The 21508-nt window shown below is 40.5% G+C and overlaps 1 protein-coding gene across 1 annotated transcript in view; it reads left to right on the top strand.

The window, feature by feature from the left end:
* LOC118207568 (regulator of microtubule dynamics protein 3-like) overlaps positions 1-16340 on the top strand; it is a 38889-nt gene extending 22549 nt beyond the window's left edge. Inside the window, exons 7-12 of the mRNA XM_035381298.1 lie at positions 1393-1468; positions 2100-2177; positions 9189-9287; positions 9907-9960; positions 11520-11600; positions 12385-16340. Coding sequence (XP_035237189.1) covers positions 1393-1468; positions 2100-2177; positions 9189-9287; positions 9907-9960; positions 11520-11600; positions 12385-12435 — 439 coding nt within the window. The 3' untranslated portion in view covers positions 12436-16340. The remainder of the gene's footprint in view (positions 1-1392; positions 1469-2099; positions 2178-9188; positions 9288-9906; positions 9961-11519; positions 11601-12384) is intronic.
* The last annotated feature ends 5168 nt before the right edge of the window (positions 16341-21508 follow it).

A 21508-nucleotide genomic window follows, 5' to 3' on the forward strand; every position in this document is an offset into this window, starting at 1 on the left:
AGAAAGAACAGTGACACAGAGGAACACTGTTCACTGTTATATGAGTGAGTGGAAATATTGTAAAATTGTTTTGTCATAAATTCCTCCCAAATGGCTTCCACACTTGGCCAGTGTGGTTTCAGGCCCCCGCCATGGGCATATAAGCTTTCTCACTTTAAATGGATTAATTATTTTAGTTTCCCAAAATATCAGTATCCTTTCAATTTTACGCTGAATGTCTTTTTAACAGATTGATGGAAAATCGCAATTACTGTTTGCACTGTGGAGCCCGGTCGTTTGTCTTAATTAAATCTGCCATTCCTAGGATCTGAAGTGTTTTTAGTCAAATCCGTTTTTCCCCATGAAAGACAGGCAGTATTTGTGTGGACCGGAAATTTTATTTCACAGTTGGAGTGGCACAGAGAAGCTCTGACGCAGTTTAGTGTACTGGCTGTTCAGAGGCCCTTACTCTTTGTGTCTGGTCAGGTAATTGGAGGGCTGTGTTCATGCCTTCTCCGGCTGCTCTTGTGGTGTGTTATCTGCTGAATAAGATGGTGGCTTCGTTTAACATGGTGCTCTGATCAGGCTTCAGAGCTCGCCGTTTTGTAAAGTGAATTTAAACGTCTAAACCACAGAACCAGGGAAATATTTAGACTGGAATGTTTTTTTTTTTTTCTCCAGTCCTACTCATTGTGCTCGAAAATGGTCTTAAATCATAGGTTTTAGAAATTCCTATGATAGCTGAAGTGGATGCCAGGAATTTGGAATGTACGGTATAGTATGGAAATCTCCGAGTTGGACAGTCGGTGTTCTGCGGAATTTTGTGCATGGTACCTGAGCTGTTTAGTTATGGACCCAAAAACATATACCTTCTTTCACCCAACACATCTGCCAAATGCCACAAGATAATAAAAAAGCGAGAACTGTTCAGTTAGGTGCCAGACCTTAGTCATAAAGCGCACATGCCTGTGCCTGATGTGTTTGAGATGACGTGCACTTCAAAGAGGCCAAATAGATGTGTCTCAGCCTAGTCACAATCTACACATGAGTTTTTCTCACATTCATCTGAAATATGCAGCCGACATTCCAGTTCATCAGATTGGAATTGACTGGGAAAAATTAAGGCTAAAAGCAACAAGTTATGGCTTTACCAAAACTGTCCTGTTATGTAAGTACTAAGTAGGTTTGGAAAAGATGTTGCAGTAGGACAGTGCCCCAGCCATACCTCTGGTAGCTCTTTGCTTAGAGGATGTAAGGCCAAATGAAGACACATTATGACCACAGCAGGCTCAACCCAAAAATGAGAGGGTTGTCCAGAATGCATGGGTGTTTCAGTTACCACCTTCCTTTTATAGTCATAATATGAAAAAAAAGCATCTCTTCATCGTTTCACTTGAAGTCTCTCCTTCACAGGTTTGCTGTTCTGACAGGTCTGACGTCTCACTACGAGAGCATGCATGGCAAACTGAAAAGCAGCCACGTCTTCAAGGTAAACGCCACACACAGACGGCCCACGCCTCCAGTTCTGTGAACTCTCACTGCTTTTTTGACCAGCTTGTGTTCATAATGTTGCTGTTGTAGGATTCTAGAATTGTGGATAAACAGACACATTGCAAACCAGTGATGTAAATTCTGGCTCCATAGCTATTAGTTGGCAGGCAATTTGATATTATGCTTATTTAATGTTACATTGGGGTATTCTCTAGACATTACCCACAAATACAGTCTTGATTATCTTATTGACTTGTCTGGTATGAGTTAATACAAATGCTGGTCCCCCAACATAAATAGTTTTCCTGATTGTAATTTGAAACTACTCCTATAAGTAATAGTGTTCAAACGGCACATTCATCTATGCCACATTCAGCTGGTTGTATGCAGCTGTGGTCAAGTGGGAATGTGAAATTTGATTGACTGAATGTGCAAAACTTGGGAATTTTACAGGCCAGATTAGCTTAATCTGAGAGCCAGTGTTTCATAATCTAGTTTTATTCAGAATTTATTTTCCTTGTAGTTTTCATTGACCTTAACTTACAGGAGCATAGAGGACGGTTAGTCCAAATATTATGAATGACTTGTTTTGCCAACAAACTGCTTTTTTCACAATTTCTATTTCTCAGGAGCATATAGACAAAGCTATCTCCCTGAAGGCCGATGACCCCCTGTGCTTCTACCTTCTGGGAAGATGGTGCTATGAGGTAGGATTTCTGACCAGGACTTTATGTTTTGCTGCAAAAAACATTACTAAATTATTTCAATACCGTAAATACATCCGTATCGGTACTCTGTTTTAATCATTTTAAACACAGCATGAATATATTACTAATACTAGTTTCAAAATGGGCCGTTAAATAAATCTTAGTGTAGATATCTCCCGTTGGCTTTGACGATACCAGTGTTAAAGGTCACTTCAGTTCCTTCAGGAATCCCTGTTGTTCCAGTGGGAGGTGTACGTTTTCCTGGGATGCAAAAATGCGAAAGAGTCATGAAAATTTGGCACGCCATTATGAGTTTAGCAGGAAATTAGCCTGCATAATCTTGCTCTGGGTTTTCTGTGTGGACTGTTCTGTGTATAACAGGAGCTCAAGCAGGATTGGTCAACTCATCCAATAATTTTAAATCGACCAGGGACTGTTCTAATGCAGTGATACATGTTTGTTGTCATTGTAGTGAGGTTGTGGTCAGGTTAATTCAGAACAATTGAGTTCCACAACCAATCAGTATACTGTACTGCACGTCTGTAGCCCAACTTGAATTACTAGTGAAAGAACATAGACAAGATAATGATTTGGAAATAAAGGATATATATTTATTGGCTATGATAATGAATATGTGAATAGGCTAATTGATAGCAATAATTTGCATAATATGATGAATAATGTTATATGATTCTTAATCAGAGAAAATGATAATTCTGCGATGGCTAAACATAGAGGTTAACAGTATTACTATTTAACAAAGGTTAATTCATGTTATGAGTTAGAAATAAAAACTGCAATTATTTACATTTTTCGGATTACATAGTCTTACCTTTTTGTGCACATTGCATCTATTCTGTGTTGGGTCATATTTTCTCATGAAGGGTACTGAGGTAGTAAAACTCTTAAGATGTTATGTCGACATTATTAGAACAGCCTTTTTTCAACCGAGAATTTGCATTCAGAATACAAATAGTTGTATTGGCAATACTCCTTGTAATTGCCCCAAAGTTGCAAGTTTTTGAACATAAGATGAAGAATAATATTTTTACTTGATATATTAAGTTTAGTTTGGGACCTGTGGTCGGTTGTGAGGTTGGTCTTTCCTATTGTTTTAACATCAGGAGCCATCAGTTACCCATAAATACAAGTCATCAAAGATTTTGAAGAGGCCACAGGGATATAGAACTGGGCAAGCAGAGCCACATTGTTGCCTGCAGAAATTTTCTGGGAAAAAGTGTTAGCAGTGAGAATGTTGGGGGGAAGAGTGGGGCAGAGTGACACTTTAGGGCACTGTTTTGGAGTTGTAAGAAACCCCTCAGATATACTAAATGGCACATTGAGGTCACCAACTGTAAGAAACCCTTCCACAAATCGAAAAGCTGGAGTATCTGAATTGCGAAGGAACCCGTGTAATCTTACCCAGTGCTACTGGAACGGTAGTCATTTAATTTTATCTTGATTATGTGACTCCAAATTAGTGTTTTCACCTTTTCTGTGTGCTACCAGTTATGCACAGACTGAGGAGACTGCTGTCCACCAGTAGTGTGGCTTTATATGGATCGCTACCTAACTTGGTAGACGCAGAAGTCTCTCTGGCTTGTTTAGCCTACATAAATACAATCGTGTATCCTGCTACAACACCAGTGTATGGGCGAGTGACTACGGGGTGCAGATAGGTCATTAGATCATTGCTACTATATATAAAAATGACTACTGTTAATATGAGGCATGACAAATTACTTTTAAATTACTGAATTTACTCTTAGATTTTCAATCTCAATTGACACGTTGATCATTTGGAAAATGAATGCATTATTGCTGCTAATTTGTGTTCCACAAGCTTTTGATCTCATTTTTTTTCTTAGCAGCACTCACTGTGTTGTATTGGATTAAAAGAAAGAATAAAATCTATTTTGCTATATTCTCTTTTAAATGGACACATTATTTCAGTCTTGTTCCTGGACCAGAGGTGCTTTCGTGTCACACAAAGCTAGCAGGATTGCCAAACTGGATTATGACGTGCACTCTTGCTTCTCTGGAAAGTTTTGTTTACATTTTTCATCACGAAACTCTCATTAATGTGGTCAGATATCTTACTAAGGTGACAGGAAAAAGTTTAACATGGTTTCCTCCTGACTTCCATGGACAATTCATAGCTTTATTTATTCATAATTATGATGTATTACAGACAAATTACAATAATGAAAACAACAGTTTAGCCTCTCTTAATTCTCTTTTAATCTTCAATCTTTGTTTTGTCTTTTTAAATTATTTTCATGTTTTCCTTAACACCATAGTAATATTGACTGAACAAAATGAACCGGCTTAAATGTTTTTTAACCTCCTTTAGTCATAAAAAAGTTCATAGACGGCCTAAAACCGCCAGAGGAACTGCAGCGAAATCCTGTAATACCAGCAGGCTGAGTAAACGGGGTCTCCGGAACCCGCCGCTGGCCCGAGCGCTCGCGTAAGCGCCCTTCATCCCTCTGCTGTTGTTCTTTACGATCCGCACCTCCGCTGCGGCTCGCCCCGGCCTTCCGGGGCCTCGCTGTCCAGAAGCGTCCCCCGGATCGGCTCGGATGTTTTATTGCGCCAGCGCCACGCGGGGCCCCGCAAGGGTCTGGCAGCGGGCCTGCCGTTTCGCCTCTGAGAGGCTGCGAATGCCCCGGCGCCCTTGGAAAGGGAGACTGCCGTGCGGCAGGTATTTTGATTCGGCCCTCGCTTGATTCGTGGACGTCATCTGTACGGTCAGACGGTTAAGTGCAGCTATCTGTGTGTAAAGGTCCTCTGTAGTGTTGTTTGCACCTTTGTGTATGCCATACCGATGTGTGTGTGCCTGATCACCAGATTGCTTCTGTTTTACTCTATATAAGTTTGCTGCTCACATAAGTTTGCATGTACATATAGTCACTCTGTTTCAGTGTTCTTAGTGTGATCAGGACGGGGGGTTGCATAAACCAAAGGACCCGTGTTCTTAACAATAAACGAGCTCCCCTGCATTTCTGGTGGATTTTTAAAAACGGCTAGTTTATATGGGCTTCAGCCTCGCAAGGTGTCCCCCAGGCATCCGTGCTCGGTCCTGCGCTCTTCATCATCTACAGTCTGTCCCCAGAGTGTATTATGAGCTGCCGTTCTGATGAAACACAAATGTTAACACTAAAAGCACTGCACCTCTGCCGCCTCCATGTCTGATTGCGTGTCTGCACGACATTAAGCACCGTATGCACGCTAATTTTCTCGTGTTAAACATTATGTTTAGATTTGTTTTTTTAGCATTTAGCAGATGCTCTTTTACAAGGTGACTTGAACAGATTTTTTTTGTGCATACAGGCCTTTTATGCAGCTGGATATTTGCTGAAGCAATTCCTAAGGACCTTACTCAAGGGTAAAATAGCAGTTCTCCAGCTGGGAATCAGATCCACAGCATTGGAGCTACAAGCCCAGTTCCATAATTGGTTGCCTTAAAGTACCATATCTGAGGTCATTTGTCCGGACTCTGAAATGCATCTCTCTAAAAAGACAGATTGTACCTTGGCATGATGTTTTTGTAATTCTGGGTAAATTTCTTTTTAATTGTTTTCCCACTTCGCGCTCCTTTCTGAAGCATGTGATGCGAGTGGCTTCTTGTCATCGCACCGCAGTTCTCAACCCGGGCTCACACAGACATGAGTTTGAGGAAGACGTTCAGGTGCAGCTCAACAATGCCCCCAATCAGCCTCTTATTTAATCTCATCTGGACTATTTCTGTACTCTACCCTGGTGTTCCTTCACAAATAATTAACAAGCTGTAGCGCATTCAGAATTGAACTGCCAGTGTCCTAACTGGGTCAAAAAATGGGAATAAGTAATTTCTATTCTGCACAAATTGCGCTGGCTCTTAGCTGCATGTCATATTCTTTAAAAAGTGATTTTACTTGCTTTTAACATGCCAAGCCCTTAGTTATCTGTGTGATCTATTGCAATCATATACCCCTGTTTAGGCACTTTGTTCTGTGGACTCTTGCCAGTTCTGTGTGCTGCCTCTGGAATCTGTGCTGTGGGTGACACAGCATGCATGTAGTGTAATGGCTCCTGAGCTTTGGAACTCTCTTCCAGAAGACTCAGATTTTTAAAGCACATTCTTAACTGCATTAATTCTTAAAGTGTTTTATTTATTTATTTATTTATACAGATTTTATGTTTATTTGGCCAATTTTTGCCTGTTTTATTAATGTAATGTTCTTTTGTGTGGTCTTCTTAACCTTTTTCAAAATTAACCATTTTGAATGTACTTTACTTCGTATTTATGTACAAACTTGGCTTTAGATGGCTTTGTTGTAAATGAAGTGCCGGTATTACTCAGTTCCATGCTGGAAGCTGCAGTCTGGCTTGCGTGGGAGCTGTCATATAAAATGCATTGTAAGGACACATTTAAGGGTTTTTTAGGGGGACATTTTTTGTGCCTTACAATAATTTTAGTTATTGTAATAAGGGAATTTGAAAACTTATATATACCATGTTAATTGCCAATTGTGATCACTTTCAGGAAACCAAAAGCAAAATTGAACTAGCAAGATGCAACATGCAAGTTAATGATACATATGGGTAATGCTCTGGCTTCGTAGGGGTGTTATTGCCTGCACCTAAACATCAATCATCTCAGTCTGGCACCCATGTCTGCTTTCTACAGACAGTTTGCTCATTTACCTTAGTCTCACCTGCAGGTTTACCTGCTGTCTGAGTGAAGCCTTGCTTGCAGACGATGTTCTACCGTGCAACTAATGGTGGATGAAACTATTATATATTTCCGTTCATCGCTTAACCTTTCCCCAATAAAACTATGCAATTGTAAAAGTCGCTCAAAACAACCTGTAACCAAACCTGTATTTGGCAAAAAATGTCTCTTAAAAAAAAAAATAAAACTAAATAATTTGGTGAGGAAGGGATTGGTAGCGAGGACCAAAAAAGTGATCAAAATGTTTTTTGTCTGTTTGCTTTTCTGAAATGACACTGGGAAGTCTTTGCAACACTAGCTAGAGAAATCCATTCTTTTGTCTGTGTGGGTGTGTGTTTTAGTGTGCCAGAGTATGGGGACATAATATGGTGACAAACACCAACAGCAGTTCTGCTTCTTTCCTCCAAGATTGCTTCTGTGTAATTAGAAGCAATGGCCAAACAATAAGTAAAGAGTTCCATCACTTCTCATGCTTTCTGTTGAAGACTGTCTTGCATCTTGATGTTCAGGAACATGTCTGTTCCACAGAAAAGCAAGCTTTAACCTTAGAATCCAGTGCTCTGTCGTTTGTAATTCACGGTTGGAGTAAACTTGTCTGGCAGTGTGTGTAATTTCCATACCTGTGTACACAGCAGATGATTTCTTGCATATAGAGAGCTGGGGAAGCATTTATCTTGCACATACTATACGTACTCTTCATTCCCAAGGGAAAGAATGGCTAAATGAGGAGGCTTCATCTTTCACTGAACTACTGGCTTGTTCCAGGTACAATTTTATGCTTTTCTGACCTGTGATGGTCTGGAAAAGAATGGCTATGTATCGCATTACTGTGGCCCCATTCAAGGCCTTGGCTGTCACACACTGTTCTTTCTTACCTGAAGCGCCCTCGTGTCCTGGGGAAAATAAAAGTGGCCTGCAGCTATGGAAGGCTAAAGGGTTTAGCTACTGCTGGCAGCCCTTCTTTATAAAGGCAGAAGGTTCCCACAGATATAAGTGCATTCTTGCAGCGAGGTTTGAATGGCAGTTGATCTTGCAGGTTCCCTCATTTGGATTGAGCTTCTGCTCTGGTTTCCCTGCCTAGTGAATGCAGAAGACCTTGTGGTGCCATACCCATACTACAAAGCAGTATCAGCAGCATAGAGCGGCTTTATTTGAAAAGTCCTTCAGCTTGGATTACCAAGCCACTAAGTAGTTGCTGCTCTTGAACGCTTGTGTACACTGAACCATAATTCTATCAATTCACCTTTCCAGACGTTGCGTTTTTAGCCCTAAATGACTGTTTCCAGACCTTAACAGTTTTTTCCCGTGTTTATATAAAACCAGGAAAATCACAGACAGGAAAAAATCTGACCCTCCCCTTCCCTCTTCAAAAAGAAGAAATACTGAAAATGAATATGAACACAAATGTCGGCACTGGCTTCATGTGATGCCAAGAAGCATTAAGAAGGAGGGGAAGAGACATGGGCTTAAACAAGGAGCTGATGAGGAATAGGCAGAGATGGCTCTATAATTGACTGCTGGGTACACGTGAGATTTTCAAAGGCCCTGAACATTACCTTGACACATCAAAGATAAGAATTTCCATTTTGAGGAGCAACTTGACTAGGCTTTGTGAAGCACTTGGCAAGATCCATGTGAGCTGTTTCGGACCAATTCCTAGATTTTATAGCTGATGTTAACATGGCCTGTCTTGAAGCTGGCGGTATTCATTCAATACTTTGGATTCACTCCCAGAAGTCATATCTTACTGTATGGCTATGTGCTGGCCGTCCCTATAACCAGATCAGAATCCTTTTGAGAATCTGTAGGTCCTAAATTGTGGTCAAGTTACTGTGAGAATGCTTCATTGCTGGAAATTTTCGATGGGATGCATTTCAGGAACGCAGAAACCTTCGATGGGACCCTCAGAACTTGTTTCATGCCATGCCAAGGAAGCATGAGGCTGCAGTTAAATCTAAAAGATTATGTGCTACCTATAAAACGAATGATCCATTTTATGTACATGAATAATTACTAATTGTTAAATTAATGATGTTTGAGTTTTTCCATTTATTTTTCTTGAGTGCTAGTGTACAAATTTCAGGTACTTCTCTGTTCCCCTGTCCATGTGGACAGCGTTGTTTTGTAGTAGTTCACAAACTTGGCCTAATAAGGACACTGCTGTTGTCCCCTTCAACACAATATCAGAGTAGAAATCGAGCTGAATAAATTGCGGTGCCAAATGTGTAGCACCATGGATAAGTGTGTGTGTGCTAAGCTGAATAGCTCACCGTTCCCTCTCGTTTCTCTTCCAGGTCGCTTCCCTGGGATGGCTGGAGAAGAAGGCTGCGGCTGCCCTGTTTGAGACTCCGCCCACCGCCACGCTGCACGACGCCCTGGAGAACTTCCTCAAGGTACCGTCCCTGCACACTCACTGCGCCATGGGTCCTGTGACATCACATGCACGGAAGGTCCTTCTGTTCCATCAGGCCTCCGCACAGCAAGACGTGTGATTGTCATATGTACCACTTTGATTTTCAGAACCTTTAATAATGCATTCCCTTTTCCAAAATTCAATTGCTTAGCACATTCAGAAGTCAGTTAATCTTGCAGTTTTGAAAGGATTTTGCATTTTTATTTACTGCATTACATTACATACCCGCTGGTATTATTACTGTGAGACTCCCTTAGATTGCATGAACAGATTCTACATATGTTGAAAAAAGCAGGGCATTGATATGAACCCTCATGTCTTACTATGAATTGTTCAAACAGAAGTCATTCCAGTTAATGCACTGTCACACATTTCTGTGAGGTGAGATCTAAGTCACGGGATGCTAGATTGAGTGTAGCAACATTCTATCTCGCATCTTGCGTCACTGTCTCAGTCACCAATTTTATTCTGTTAGGTAAACGGGCTCCATGGTGGTCTGTGCTTTGTATTATGTTCTCAGGCATGGACATCAAAGACTCATTAAGTTCTCAGGAACATCCAAGACCTCACTGCATTTGTTTCTGTATTGTCTTGTGTAGGCTGAAGAAGTCAGCCCGGGCTTCTCGAGGACAGCCAGGCTTTACATTGCCAAGGTAAGGGAACACTTTACTCTGCGTGCCCAGAGGCCTGTTTGTCCGTGTTAAAGCACAGAACCACCGGCCAACGTGTTTGGCCGCGGTCCGCCGCAAGACGCCCCGTCTCACTCTCTCCGTACCCAGAGCCGAAGCAGACCCAGCTGGAGGTTTGTTTTGGGGAGGTCGGTTACCCATGCAGTCTTAACTGTGGTTCCGCGCGTAAGAAATGAATGTCTTTTATAGTTTGTTTGTTTTCTGTTTTGTTTTTCTGCGGCTGTTGCAGCGAAGGGGAACTGTTGTGTGTCCTCCCACTGCTGCAGGCCTGCCTCTGGTTCCAAGGGCTGCCCCGACGCTGTCTGAGCCGCCGTCCTTATTTATTTATTTATTTTTCATCATTTCTCACGCCATAGTCCTGCCTGGAAACGGGCTCCCTCTCTTTTCTGTTCCTTCTTTTTGTTATTTGAACAAGCACATAAATACAGCAGTATATTCTGCTTGTCTTGCAGGAGAAAAAAGTAAGGAAAACAGAGCGGGTGCGCTAGCTGTGTGGCGCGGAGACAGTCTCACGCGGGCCGCTTAATGCTGGTGCCAGCTGAGCGTTTCGGTCTGAACATGCAGTCTTCGCCTCTGTCATATTTGACATCGCAGAAGTTTTATGGCCTCAGGGGGGGCCGTCGGACTCGCGCTACGGTTTTCCCACAATCCCGTGAGCCGCAGAGGGACGCGTTTCTATCGTGGCGACGTCAGTCTGATCGTCTTAACCCTTTCTCGGCCCGGTCAGACGGGAGCTGCAGTTTGCCAGTGAAGTGTGACGCAGGGACCACCCCTTGGATAAAATCCCTGGAGGAACCCTGAGGCTCCACCGCTGAACAAGCTTCTTAAACTTCCCTAGTCACGCCTCAGCCAAAGATTCATGGGTCCCAGAAATGAAGTTACTGTGGAGGACATTAGCCGCACGCTGGTTCTTGATCACTCAGTTTAGACAGGCCTTCACTTTGCAACCGTGGGTGGTTTTCTAGGTGTGTGTCATGTGACTTTAGAGCTAGTGATCTGTCACCAAGCCATGGGGCTGTGGTCTATTGGTGATAAGGCTTTATCATCAGCGACCCTTTTGGGGTGGGGAAAGTCCTGCTCTTATTAGGTTCCACTTTGAAGGCCGAGGGTTATCTCGCCTGGCTAAAGTTAATAAAAGCTCATTGCTGAGCTGTCATTGTTTAAAGCTCACCTCACGTTCTTGGGTTTTGGAAGGTTTATGTTGTCAGGCCTAGATGTTGATTTTCCTCAGCTCCCCTGGTGGAGAAAGGGGCCTGGGGTACGCTGCCATGTTCAACGGTCTGCACCGCACAACCTGAAGAAACAGTCCCTTTCAGTCACTGTGGCTCAGAGAGTTTTAAAACTCATCTCCAGAGCCTGTCCTGTCAGCCGCCTGATGGAAAACGCATACGAGGGAGCCGTGAGCCAGTCATGGGTGGAGAACTGGAAAATGGGCTACATCGGTCATAGCAAGTTTTCAGCTCTTTCCAGAACATGTCTCTTGCTCTTTTGATTGATTGCTTCATTGTAATTGTAATTGCTAGTGCCACAAGGATTTGGGGAAAATTCCTGAGGCCAGGACCTGGGCTGAGCTTGCCTTCAAGATGCCGAAGATCGCCAATGAGGTAAGTGCCAAAGGTAGAGCAGTCATTAACGCTGCTAAGGTTTTTATTTTATATTTTTCCCCTTGACTGCTAGTTTTTTTTTTTTTTTTTGGTCTCATAGGATCTTTCATTTCGCCCTTTACAATTGCTTGTGCTTGCATCATCCAGGCACTGCCACTCACTCAGGTTGCCATGCTCCCAAACTCAAGCCCTCCCTCTACCCCAGCAATGTGTCTTGAATGTGACGAGGACTCTGGTGGCTGCTTGTTGGTGTGTTCGGCGCAGCCCTCTCGGGGGTGGGGGGAACCCCCCCTGTGATTCATTGTGCCCGTGTTCTACACCTCTACGCCTGTGTTTGAGGCTTCTTTTAACATGCATGCGCATGCAACATGCTAGCTGCACCTGTCCGTGTGTCCGTGACTTTGTGTTTATTAACAGCATCCAGCCCTTTCCCAGAATTCAGAATCGATTAATCGAAATCATTTTGATCAGTCTATGAGCATTTCTTGCATGATAAAGGGTTTTCCGTTCCCAGAAGTCTTCTGTTTTCTTGTCCATTCTCCATTCTCGTGCTTTTGAAAGCACTTTATCACAAACTCCTATGACAATGTGGACAAGTGCTGAGTCATTGGTTTCGCCTGGTCGCTAGTGAATAATCACGTTCAGGAAATGCTGCCTTTGGCCCCGTGGAGCTCTGCTGACCCAGCCTTTTCAGCAGCCCCGTGCTCAGTCGTCAGGAGAGGCGGGGGGGAGAACTGGCAGGTTAATGTGTGTAAATCCTGCCTCTGTCTTCCTGGCTCTTCAGGACGGAGACGCCAGCAGTCTGGAAGAAGCGTTAGAACCCCTGAGGAACTGAGGAGCCCCATGGTTCAGGCGGGGAACAATGGAGACCCCCGCCTGGGGACAGGAGCTGCCTGGGAGGCCAGCGGATGTGGATCTGGAGCACGTAGTCACCGCGTTTCTCAGTAAAAACCCAAATGTGCGCACTGAGACCCCGCTCTACTATGGGGGCTTTGCTGCAACAAACATTGTTTGACATTCCCATGCACTGTTAAGCCCAGCTCTATGCCGAGTGTGCTTTCCAAATACAATGATAATGCGGTAATGCAGTTTGTAGCATTCCCATAGATATAAAATTTTGAATGGGTTATAAGAAGTCATAAGCCATTTTTAATGTTTTGAATGGCGAGGTAGTCTGTAATTGTAAAGGTTAAGTCAGCCCATAAACTACAAACATGCACTGAAAATACAAACTTTATGGGCTTCAAATGCGAGTAATTTCATTATTTACATTTATTTTCAGAGATTCCAAAGTGCATGCTTGGGCATCTCGATAAGTTTAGCTGACGCCGAATCTGTCAACTTTATATGTATCAGATGAAGAAACTGACCAAAGTTTTTGTTTTATGCACGATATCAACCCCGTATTGTGAAAAATAACTTAATTATTTGAGAGGGGCTTTGCTCTTGTTTTACCCCCATTGTAATATCCACTGGAACAATATTGTTAGTGTTGCACAATTCTCAAGGGTATGACATAATTCCAGAGGGCTTTTAGAAAGAAAGAAAAATATTTTTGGGCAAACCAGAATTACCAACAGGACGTCACTGACCAATTCTGGGTTACATTAGTTTTAATTAAAATAAAAAATAAGCACACCGTCCATGTCGAGTGAGTACACAGTTGTTCTTAGTGCACGGAGAAATGCCCTGATGACAGGGAGGATGCGTTAAAGGAAGTGTCATACTTCATAAGCCGACAGTCTCAATTGGTCCGAGAACAACAGCTAGTTCAACTCAAGCACAGCGCACTGTCATTTGAGGGTTAGCACTGAAATCTTTATTTCTGATTCCTCTAGAGAAATTAGTGTCTTTTTTTCTGTCTGGCTCCTTTCAGCCAGTATTTTTTATGAAGTGATTTTTTTCCCTTTTTAAATGTTGAATATTTTTTCACGGCATATTTTATATATTAGGATCGTGCCGTAATTTGATCAAATTTCTGAGAAGTATCTGATGTGTTCTTATGTTGAACATTTGTGATCACGTGTATCCCACTGATCTTTAGTGTAGAAACAGATTTTTCAGTTTCTTACATTGTTCTGTGTATACTGATTCAGTAGTACTATATGTGACATTACTCAACACTTTCAGAATTGAAATGCCCTTGTGTTATACTGAAAAATTAAATGCTTTTTTTGATTGTTAGTATTGTGCTAGTCAATATACAGTAGTTTGGAAGACTTTGAATAGCCAATGGACATTTTGGTAGTCTATCTACAGTACACACTATATTGCTGCTGTATTTTGTCAAGGCCAGGGTTTGTGATTTGTGTTTTAATTGCAGTATGTACTTGCCATGATGGCTTAAAAGTTGATGGGTGTTGTAACTTCTTTAATTTTCATGTATTCATGTTCAGCTGTCTATGAAATATTATGTTTATTTATTTTGAGTTTAACAGTATTTATATAAATTTGCATTCACAAATTTTATTGATAATTTACTCTATTAACTTTAAAATATATAAAATGTGGTGATATTTTTAAATACAAAATTCAAGCGGTGAAATCATGTCTATATGTCAGGAATGAAAATGAATTTTATGTGTAGCGTAGCCTAATCCATAGCTTTATAGTGGGATTATTACGTTACATAACGTGATAAAGTGATAGTTGGAAGAGTAGCAGCGGGCAGTATGACCTGTTTGTTAAATTTAGTGTTTTCCTGCTGCCATGGTTATGTGCTCTTGAGCCTCTGTGTCACATGGGTCAGGGGTTCCTAGTGCTCTTCAGAATGTTGAAGTCAGGGCTGTGCTGACTCATCAGGGGGTGGAGTGCACTGAGCAGACTTATTTACACCTGTGTCACTGCTAATGACATCGTCAGAAGCACCAGTTTAAGCCTAATGCGGTACGTGATGTCTACTCGGAGTGCGCCAACACAAACTCCCTAGCTTTCTGAGCAAGTCCATGGTTGTGACTGAGTCATAGGCGCGTTCTTACTTTCCACTGTGTACTGCTCTAGTTAGTATGCCATCAATCAGTAATGTAAACACACTTCTTTGTCATTCCTTCAATCAGTGTAATTTACCAATCAATGAAATTTCATTGACACCTTCAGTAATAATATTTCTTTTCCCAAGAACATGGGAAAAGCTGTGAAAACAGAGAGAGTGATTCACACAAAATGTGGATCTTTCCTGGACTTCTTATGAATGGTCTGGTCTGGAATGACCCCATAGCTTGCAGACAGTTGACCTGAATTAAACTTACATCTACATGTGTTCCTTGCATCAGATTGTCTGCCAACATCAATACAGTCTTAGACAGAACGTTCACTTTCTATGGTTGCGTGATAGTATTTCAGTTTGAGTGTATATTTTCTGTTGGGCCAGACAGTTTTTTATATGTGCTGAAGAATATTTTAGTTCCTTCAGTTCCCAAGCAGTGCAAGCTCTTCAGTCCCAAAGATCTATATTGTATTAGAGAAGTACTCCTTGCCCGGACAACTTCTCAGAGACTAGTCTGAAATAAGGAATGCTGGAACACATTGAGCTCAGAGCAAGACACTGTTTAACGAACCAGGGAAGACTGATGTTTCAACATCTTAATTTTGATTTTGAGGTTATACATAGGGAATGTACTCATAAAATTTATATAAGCATATCCCTGTTTTAAGTATAGAAATAAATGTTTAAAGTATGAGAAATGAAGAATTAGGATTAGGATGAAGAAAGAATACTAAAGATACGGCCTTTAATTGTGTATCATGTGGACAGCACTTTACATTAACAGTGACCAATGTTTTTAGTTAGACACTTGCATACAGTTGCATAGTTACAAGCCTCAGATCACTTGCACTGAAACTCCATCTCAATGACAATTTTTTTTTTCATATCCAATTCCATATTCTGATGCCTCATATATTTTTCATGACTTTAGTTATTCTTTGTTTCAGGGATCAGGATTTCTGAATGCTAAATCAGAGATCCATGCAGGTTTTTACATGTATAATAGGGATCAAGAGAATCTGAATGTTTGTATGAATGTGAATGAACATATGTACAGTACATTTTTGTTTTAGATTGAATATCTTTAAAACTATAGTATCCATCTCTCTAAACTCTGAAGCAATAGACTTTTTAAGTGTGCCTGCCACCTGGTTTTATGTGAATATTTGTGGTCGAAAAATTCTGTAGTAATAGTTGGCAAGTAGAACAACTTGGATTCTCTTCAGGACATTGGGAATGGTAAAAATGTGTGGTGTCTGGATATCTGAAGTAAAGTGATATGTTTTTTTTTTTATGATTGACTGCGATAGGTACTATGAAATCCCCATCTGTTCAAATATGCCTCCTTCATTAGAAATATTTTATGGTGTGAAATGTTCTGAAACTCATATCTAAGTGACAGAAATACATAAATTGTAATGTTTCATTGCTGCTGAAAATTTCACTGAGAAAATCATGTGTTCACTGCTTGTGTAGAATTAGTTCACTAGAGAATTCACATTCACTTTAAAAAAACAAATTAAACCAATGCTTCTATTAGGTTCAAACTTTAGCAAATGCCTAGTTTCTGTATTATAAAAGGTATTATTTGTGTTCCATTTACTGATTTTTTTCTACTGTCTTTCAGTCAGTTTTCTCTTATTCACATATTTCGTATGCACAGGTGGAACTCATATCTCCCGTGTTTAGAGTGTGGTTGAAGTGAAAATGTTCTGTAATAACCCCAAAATAAATATGGATAAACCTCCTCATGAGATTGCGTGTTACTGTTTTTTTTTTTTCTTTTCTTTTCTTTTTTAGATCCATGGGGCCAATACCAGGACAGTGGGAGTATAGAAAGGCAATGCTAAACAAGGGGATTTGACACCCTTCCTCAAACCATTTATCTCCTCCCTGGTCAGTTTAGTTGTAGGGGAAGCTGAGTGTGTTTGGACCCCCTCTCCCCTGGACTCCCTTGCACTGTGCTATGGAGTCTGTTGATTCCAACAAAATGTTTGTGGCTTCGAAATGTGAGATGTGTTCCCCCTCACTCCGCCCACCTCACCCCCCATAAATTAAAACCAGACATAAAATAGAAAACTCAAACTAAAATTTTCTAGAAAAACAGTAAAGCTATACCATGACTACTCAGCACCTCACCCCAAAGAATCCAAAGGTCACACCTCTAGTTCAGTCACCACTCCGTTCTTCATATGCTTTGCTGAAGCTTTGGGCTGCAGCTCAACCTACCTTGAGGTTACCTCAGCAAGGCTGAATTGAGCAGCTGTGTGCATATGTGGTTCACCTCCTATTACTTTTGATATTGAATTTCCTCTTTTTTTCATGGAAGGCTTATTCAATCATTGTACTGATTTCTTGGAAGAAAGGTCTTCACTCTATGTCTTCTGTTGAATCTGTAATCCTGTAATAAGTCTTTGAAAGATGCTTACTTTATGGGTTTCAGTGGGCTTTAGGACTTGGTAAATGTAATTAAATTATTGTATAAAATAATTTTGACTCCTTAATAGCTAAAATAATGGAAATGTTGCCATTCGGTCTGATGTCCATTATGAAAGGACTTGCAACCGTTATCAGTTGCAATGTGTAATTTTATCTAATTAGATTTGGCTGCCAGCTGCCACCTCTCCCCACTTACATACATAACTGCTTTACATTAGTTATACTGCATTTAAAATTATTGTGTCATATCTTTTCAGGAAAGCAATTGGGTTGGGTGTTTATCTGGAAATCTCTTCAGTGGTTTTTGGCAGTAATGGGGTACTGAGGCTTCATGAAACGAGACAAGAAAAAAATAACTTGTTGGCTCGGTTCAAGCTTCGTTTTCCTGTCAGGAATTAAATTGAGAGGCTCGAAGACTTTTGCAAGTTGGGTATGCTGGGTGGCTGGGTGGAGAGTCTTTCAGCAGGGCTACATCTCTTCATGGAGGGGAGAGCAATGGGGCTTGCTCGGTTGAAGGCACGTTCTGCAGCCAGCCGTCTGCCTCCCTGCTTACTCTCCCCCTGTGGGATCCCCTGTGGTCTCGATCCTGACAGCAAAATAGAACAGTGCGGAACCTATGCATCGGCCTGGCCTGCTCTGACTTAACCCCTGTGAAAACAAGCCTTCCTCAGAGTTCTCCACCATTGCAATGTCCTGCAGGCTCTTGGTCACAGCAGAAGGTGGAGATGCTGCACACACCCTGATGGGTAGGGCAGAGTATCAGATCTAGAGTCTTCAGTTTGTCTAGATATTAGCACCTCTTCAGATCCATGTTTATCATTTCTATGTAAATCAGTGTACTCCAACAGGAGGTATTGCAACCTTACCGTGAAGCATGAAGAATTGACATGAAAAGTGTATACAATTCACAAATGGAAATCTTAAATCAGGAGGGAAATATCACACATACGTTATGTAATCTGCTATTTGTGTGCAGTTCATAGGTTTATGGCTTAGCCTATATCCTTTGTCTCCATAAACATAATGGTGTGCCATTTTCTGAAGTTCACCTCAGGCCTGAATTTCATCAGTTAGAATTTGATCAAGTCAGTCTTATTTATTTGCAATATAGCACAATACGCACAATGTGAAAATATATTTTTATTATCCTTGGCATGTATAGCTATTTCTGAAATAACATAGCTTGAGAGGGTAAATAATCATGAAAAGTACCTAATTAAGAAAAAATAACAGCTTGTTAAAATTCTGGGACTGCCACTGTTTCAGGAAAATCTGGACAAGATCCAAGGCTTCTCCCAAGATATGTTACTCAAGAGCTTTCTTGGTCTGGCTGTTTGCTGAAGAGAATGCTCTGATGGTTGTTTGAGCAATTCTGCAATGTGTCTTCCACTGTGTGCTATAGTTGCTGAATGTCATGCTCTTGCCACCATAAATCATCAGAAAAGAGAGGAAAATTTGGTCTTCCTGCAAACACAGTGCTGTGCTGGATCAGAGCTATTGCAGTACAGTATGTCCATTCAGTACCACAATGTCATTGCAGCCTAATCGAATCTGGTAGATGTTACCATACAGTTTGGCCATTTTAGAGAAAGTGATGTGTGGCATTTGCCCCAGCTGCATGGCATTACCCACCACAGGCCAGGGGAAGGGTACAGGCAGCCTTCTCTTGTGCCTGAGGTTCCTGACCCACAGGCAGGCTTCCAGGCAGAAGAGAAAGATGAAGCGGGCGGCGAAAGCCGGCTGGACCTGACTGCAATTTCACATGACCCAAACGTATGCAAACCTTTCTCTTTACCTGTAGTTCTTGCAGGATCAGAATGGCAATAGTTTCCGCAATTTTGATGTTGTGCTTTCCAGGACCCAAGAGTAGTTGATATAGTGACCATACCTTGAAGACTACGTCCATTTTCATTGTAATCTGGTTGGTTAAACATTCCATTACCTTCTGGTATATTTTTTTCCTAATGTACCCACATTTTACAAACATGTACTGTAGTGTTTGCTATTTAATTTTCAAAATGTTATGAGAGTCTGTTTATTCTCAGTGATGTTGCACTACTTTCACATGACTTTTTAGAACAAGAAGTAATGAGCGTGTTGCAACTTTATTTTATTTTAAGATTTTCTTTCAGTCATGTGTTACACCCTGTCACTGATTTTTTTTAAAGTATTCTCTTCTATAGATAAATATGTGCCACATGTTGGATTTTGAAGATGCACTGGATGCAGTAATTCAGTCATAGTTTACTTGTATTCAAATTAAATCAGTGTATCCTCTGCAAGGATTCAGTTAAACTTGAGATTCATTAATACCACAAATCCTCTCATCCCTTGTAAGTGGTAAATGTTGATGTTGCACCACTTCTGCCCTCTAACCTCCAGAATGCAGTATCATAACTGAATCTCTTAAATGTCTCAAACAAGTCCTTGAACAAAATAAAAAATAATAAAATTACATAAAAATGCAAGATGTGTTAAAATGCATGCTACCAGTTTTGGGATATGGTCGTTTTCACTATCATTTGGTGAAATAATTTGAATGACAGGTGTAGACCACAATTACCAGAAACTCCAAGAATGTTTGGAATTTGAAAAGGATTTGGCCTTAGATTTTATGATAGCTTTAACTGAGCTCTGAATGTATTACGAAAAGAATAATAATTATGCAGAGTCATTGAAATCATTTCCTTGACATGCTATAGTTTTTATGATAGGCTTGTGGTGATATGGAATTACATGATTTGTAAAAGTGGAGTAGTGTGGTTTTAAGGCTGGAAACAGTCTTGTTCATTCCATGCGTAACAGACTGTTTTTTGTACTTACTTTGGTTTCTTCAGCTCTGCCATAAAACATCATAGCGTATGTTTTTTTCCAGTGAAAGAATCAGTATAAGATGATTATTTGTTTTTGAAATTAGATTTCGAAATTATATTGGGAAAGATGCCAAGACTTAGAAATACCTTATTTGAACAAAACAAGTCCATTACTCTTTTTTGGAAAGCCTTTGCTTTATGGCCGCACGTGATTAGGGTTGATAAATAAAGCTATGTGTAAAACTTTCATTACAGTAAAAGGTAGTGTTACATTTACTTCAGCTTCAAATATATCCCCATATGTATATACATATTTAATAAATTAGGTAATTCAACACTGAATTGTAGCTTTGGTCAGACATCTTAACAGTGGTATGAAACTAGATTTACACTCATAGAATTAATAACAGGACATCGTAAAGAAACAAAGAAATGGCATAATGAATTTGAAAGTACTTTAAAATTGGCTCAGTTGAGACCACTTAAATCTGATTACTGTGGGGTAGTGGTGGTGGTGTGCATTGAGGGATCTCAGTTCAATACTAAATTCAATCCACAGTAAACTGCTACCCGCATCAAAAATTAGGATTTTTTCTAAAAATAACCCATGTGCTCTGTTTTTGGCCATATAGTCAAATAGTCTAATAAAGGCAAGAGACATGTAATTTCAGTCATGCTTAAAAATGGTCTCTGTTCCTTTTCTCCTGCTCTTAGAACACTCTGTACAGATTCCAAGGACATTAGATGTGATGAAACCCCTTTGCAAGAAGCATATGTTTCTATGATGAGTCAAACAAGTGGTTTGTATGTTATCATACATACCTGATTCGCCTTTCAGCTTTCTCCTACAATATAAATTTTAAAAAGAATTTAGCTTTTATGCTTTGACATGAGCATGAAATGAGAACCAAAGAACAAATTGCAGTAAACACATAGAATATCCTTACTCATTGTCGAAAAGGTTTTTCAGTGTTGTTCAGTTGACAAAGAACTTACAATGTCAGTTGTGGCCTGGGCAAATAATTGAACTAAATATGAAATACAGACCCGTGAGCACAGCCATTAAAAATTGTGCTGTTTAGCAATATAACTGAAATGTAATTAATATGTTCTTCAAAATAGATAATTAACCTTTACTGTACCTGAAGCATTCAGGTGGAAATAATTTTTTGGTTTAGCTGAACAGTATTTATGTTTTTTGTGGTTTAGTAAATAGAATTTTATCACATAATGTATTTCGTTTATACAGCATCTGCTGAAAGAGTTTTACAAATAGGGGTAGGAGGTCACAAACTACATCAACCACCAGTGTGCACCACTTACCTGCTTCATGAACAGCAGCCATTTTGTGCGGAAACACTCATTTAATACAATAAACTGAGAAAAAGTAATAGGTTGTTTAGCAAATTATGCTTGGAGTTGATTAGATGGTCAATGTGATATAATGAAGCTGTCAATTTGGCAAGAACCCTGAGGAAGAGCCATTCTCTTGCTGTACATGTCATAAATGCCATGGGACCTTAAATGATCATAGCAGATGAAGACCACCCAGAAACAGTATTGGATATTGGAATGACATAACTGGTGAACATTGATAACTTATGGGAAGAAAATGTCACAATGGTTTAAAGTTTTCTTTGGGAATTTTGAGGAGCGCATGCTAAAGGAAT

Source organism: Anguilla anguilla, chromosome 1, assembly GCF_013347855.1.
Source record: "Anguilla anguilla isolate fAngAng1 chromosome 1, fAngAng1.pri, whole genome shotgun sequence".
NCBI classification, from domain to species: domain Eukaryota; kingdom Metazoa; phylum Chordata; class Actinopteri; order Anguilliformes; family Anguillidae; genus Anguilla; species Anguilla anguilla.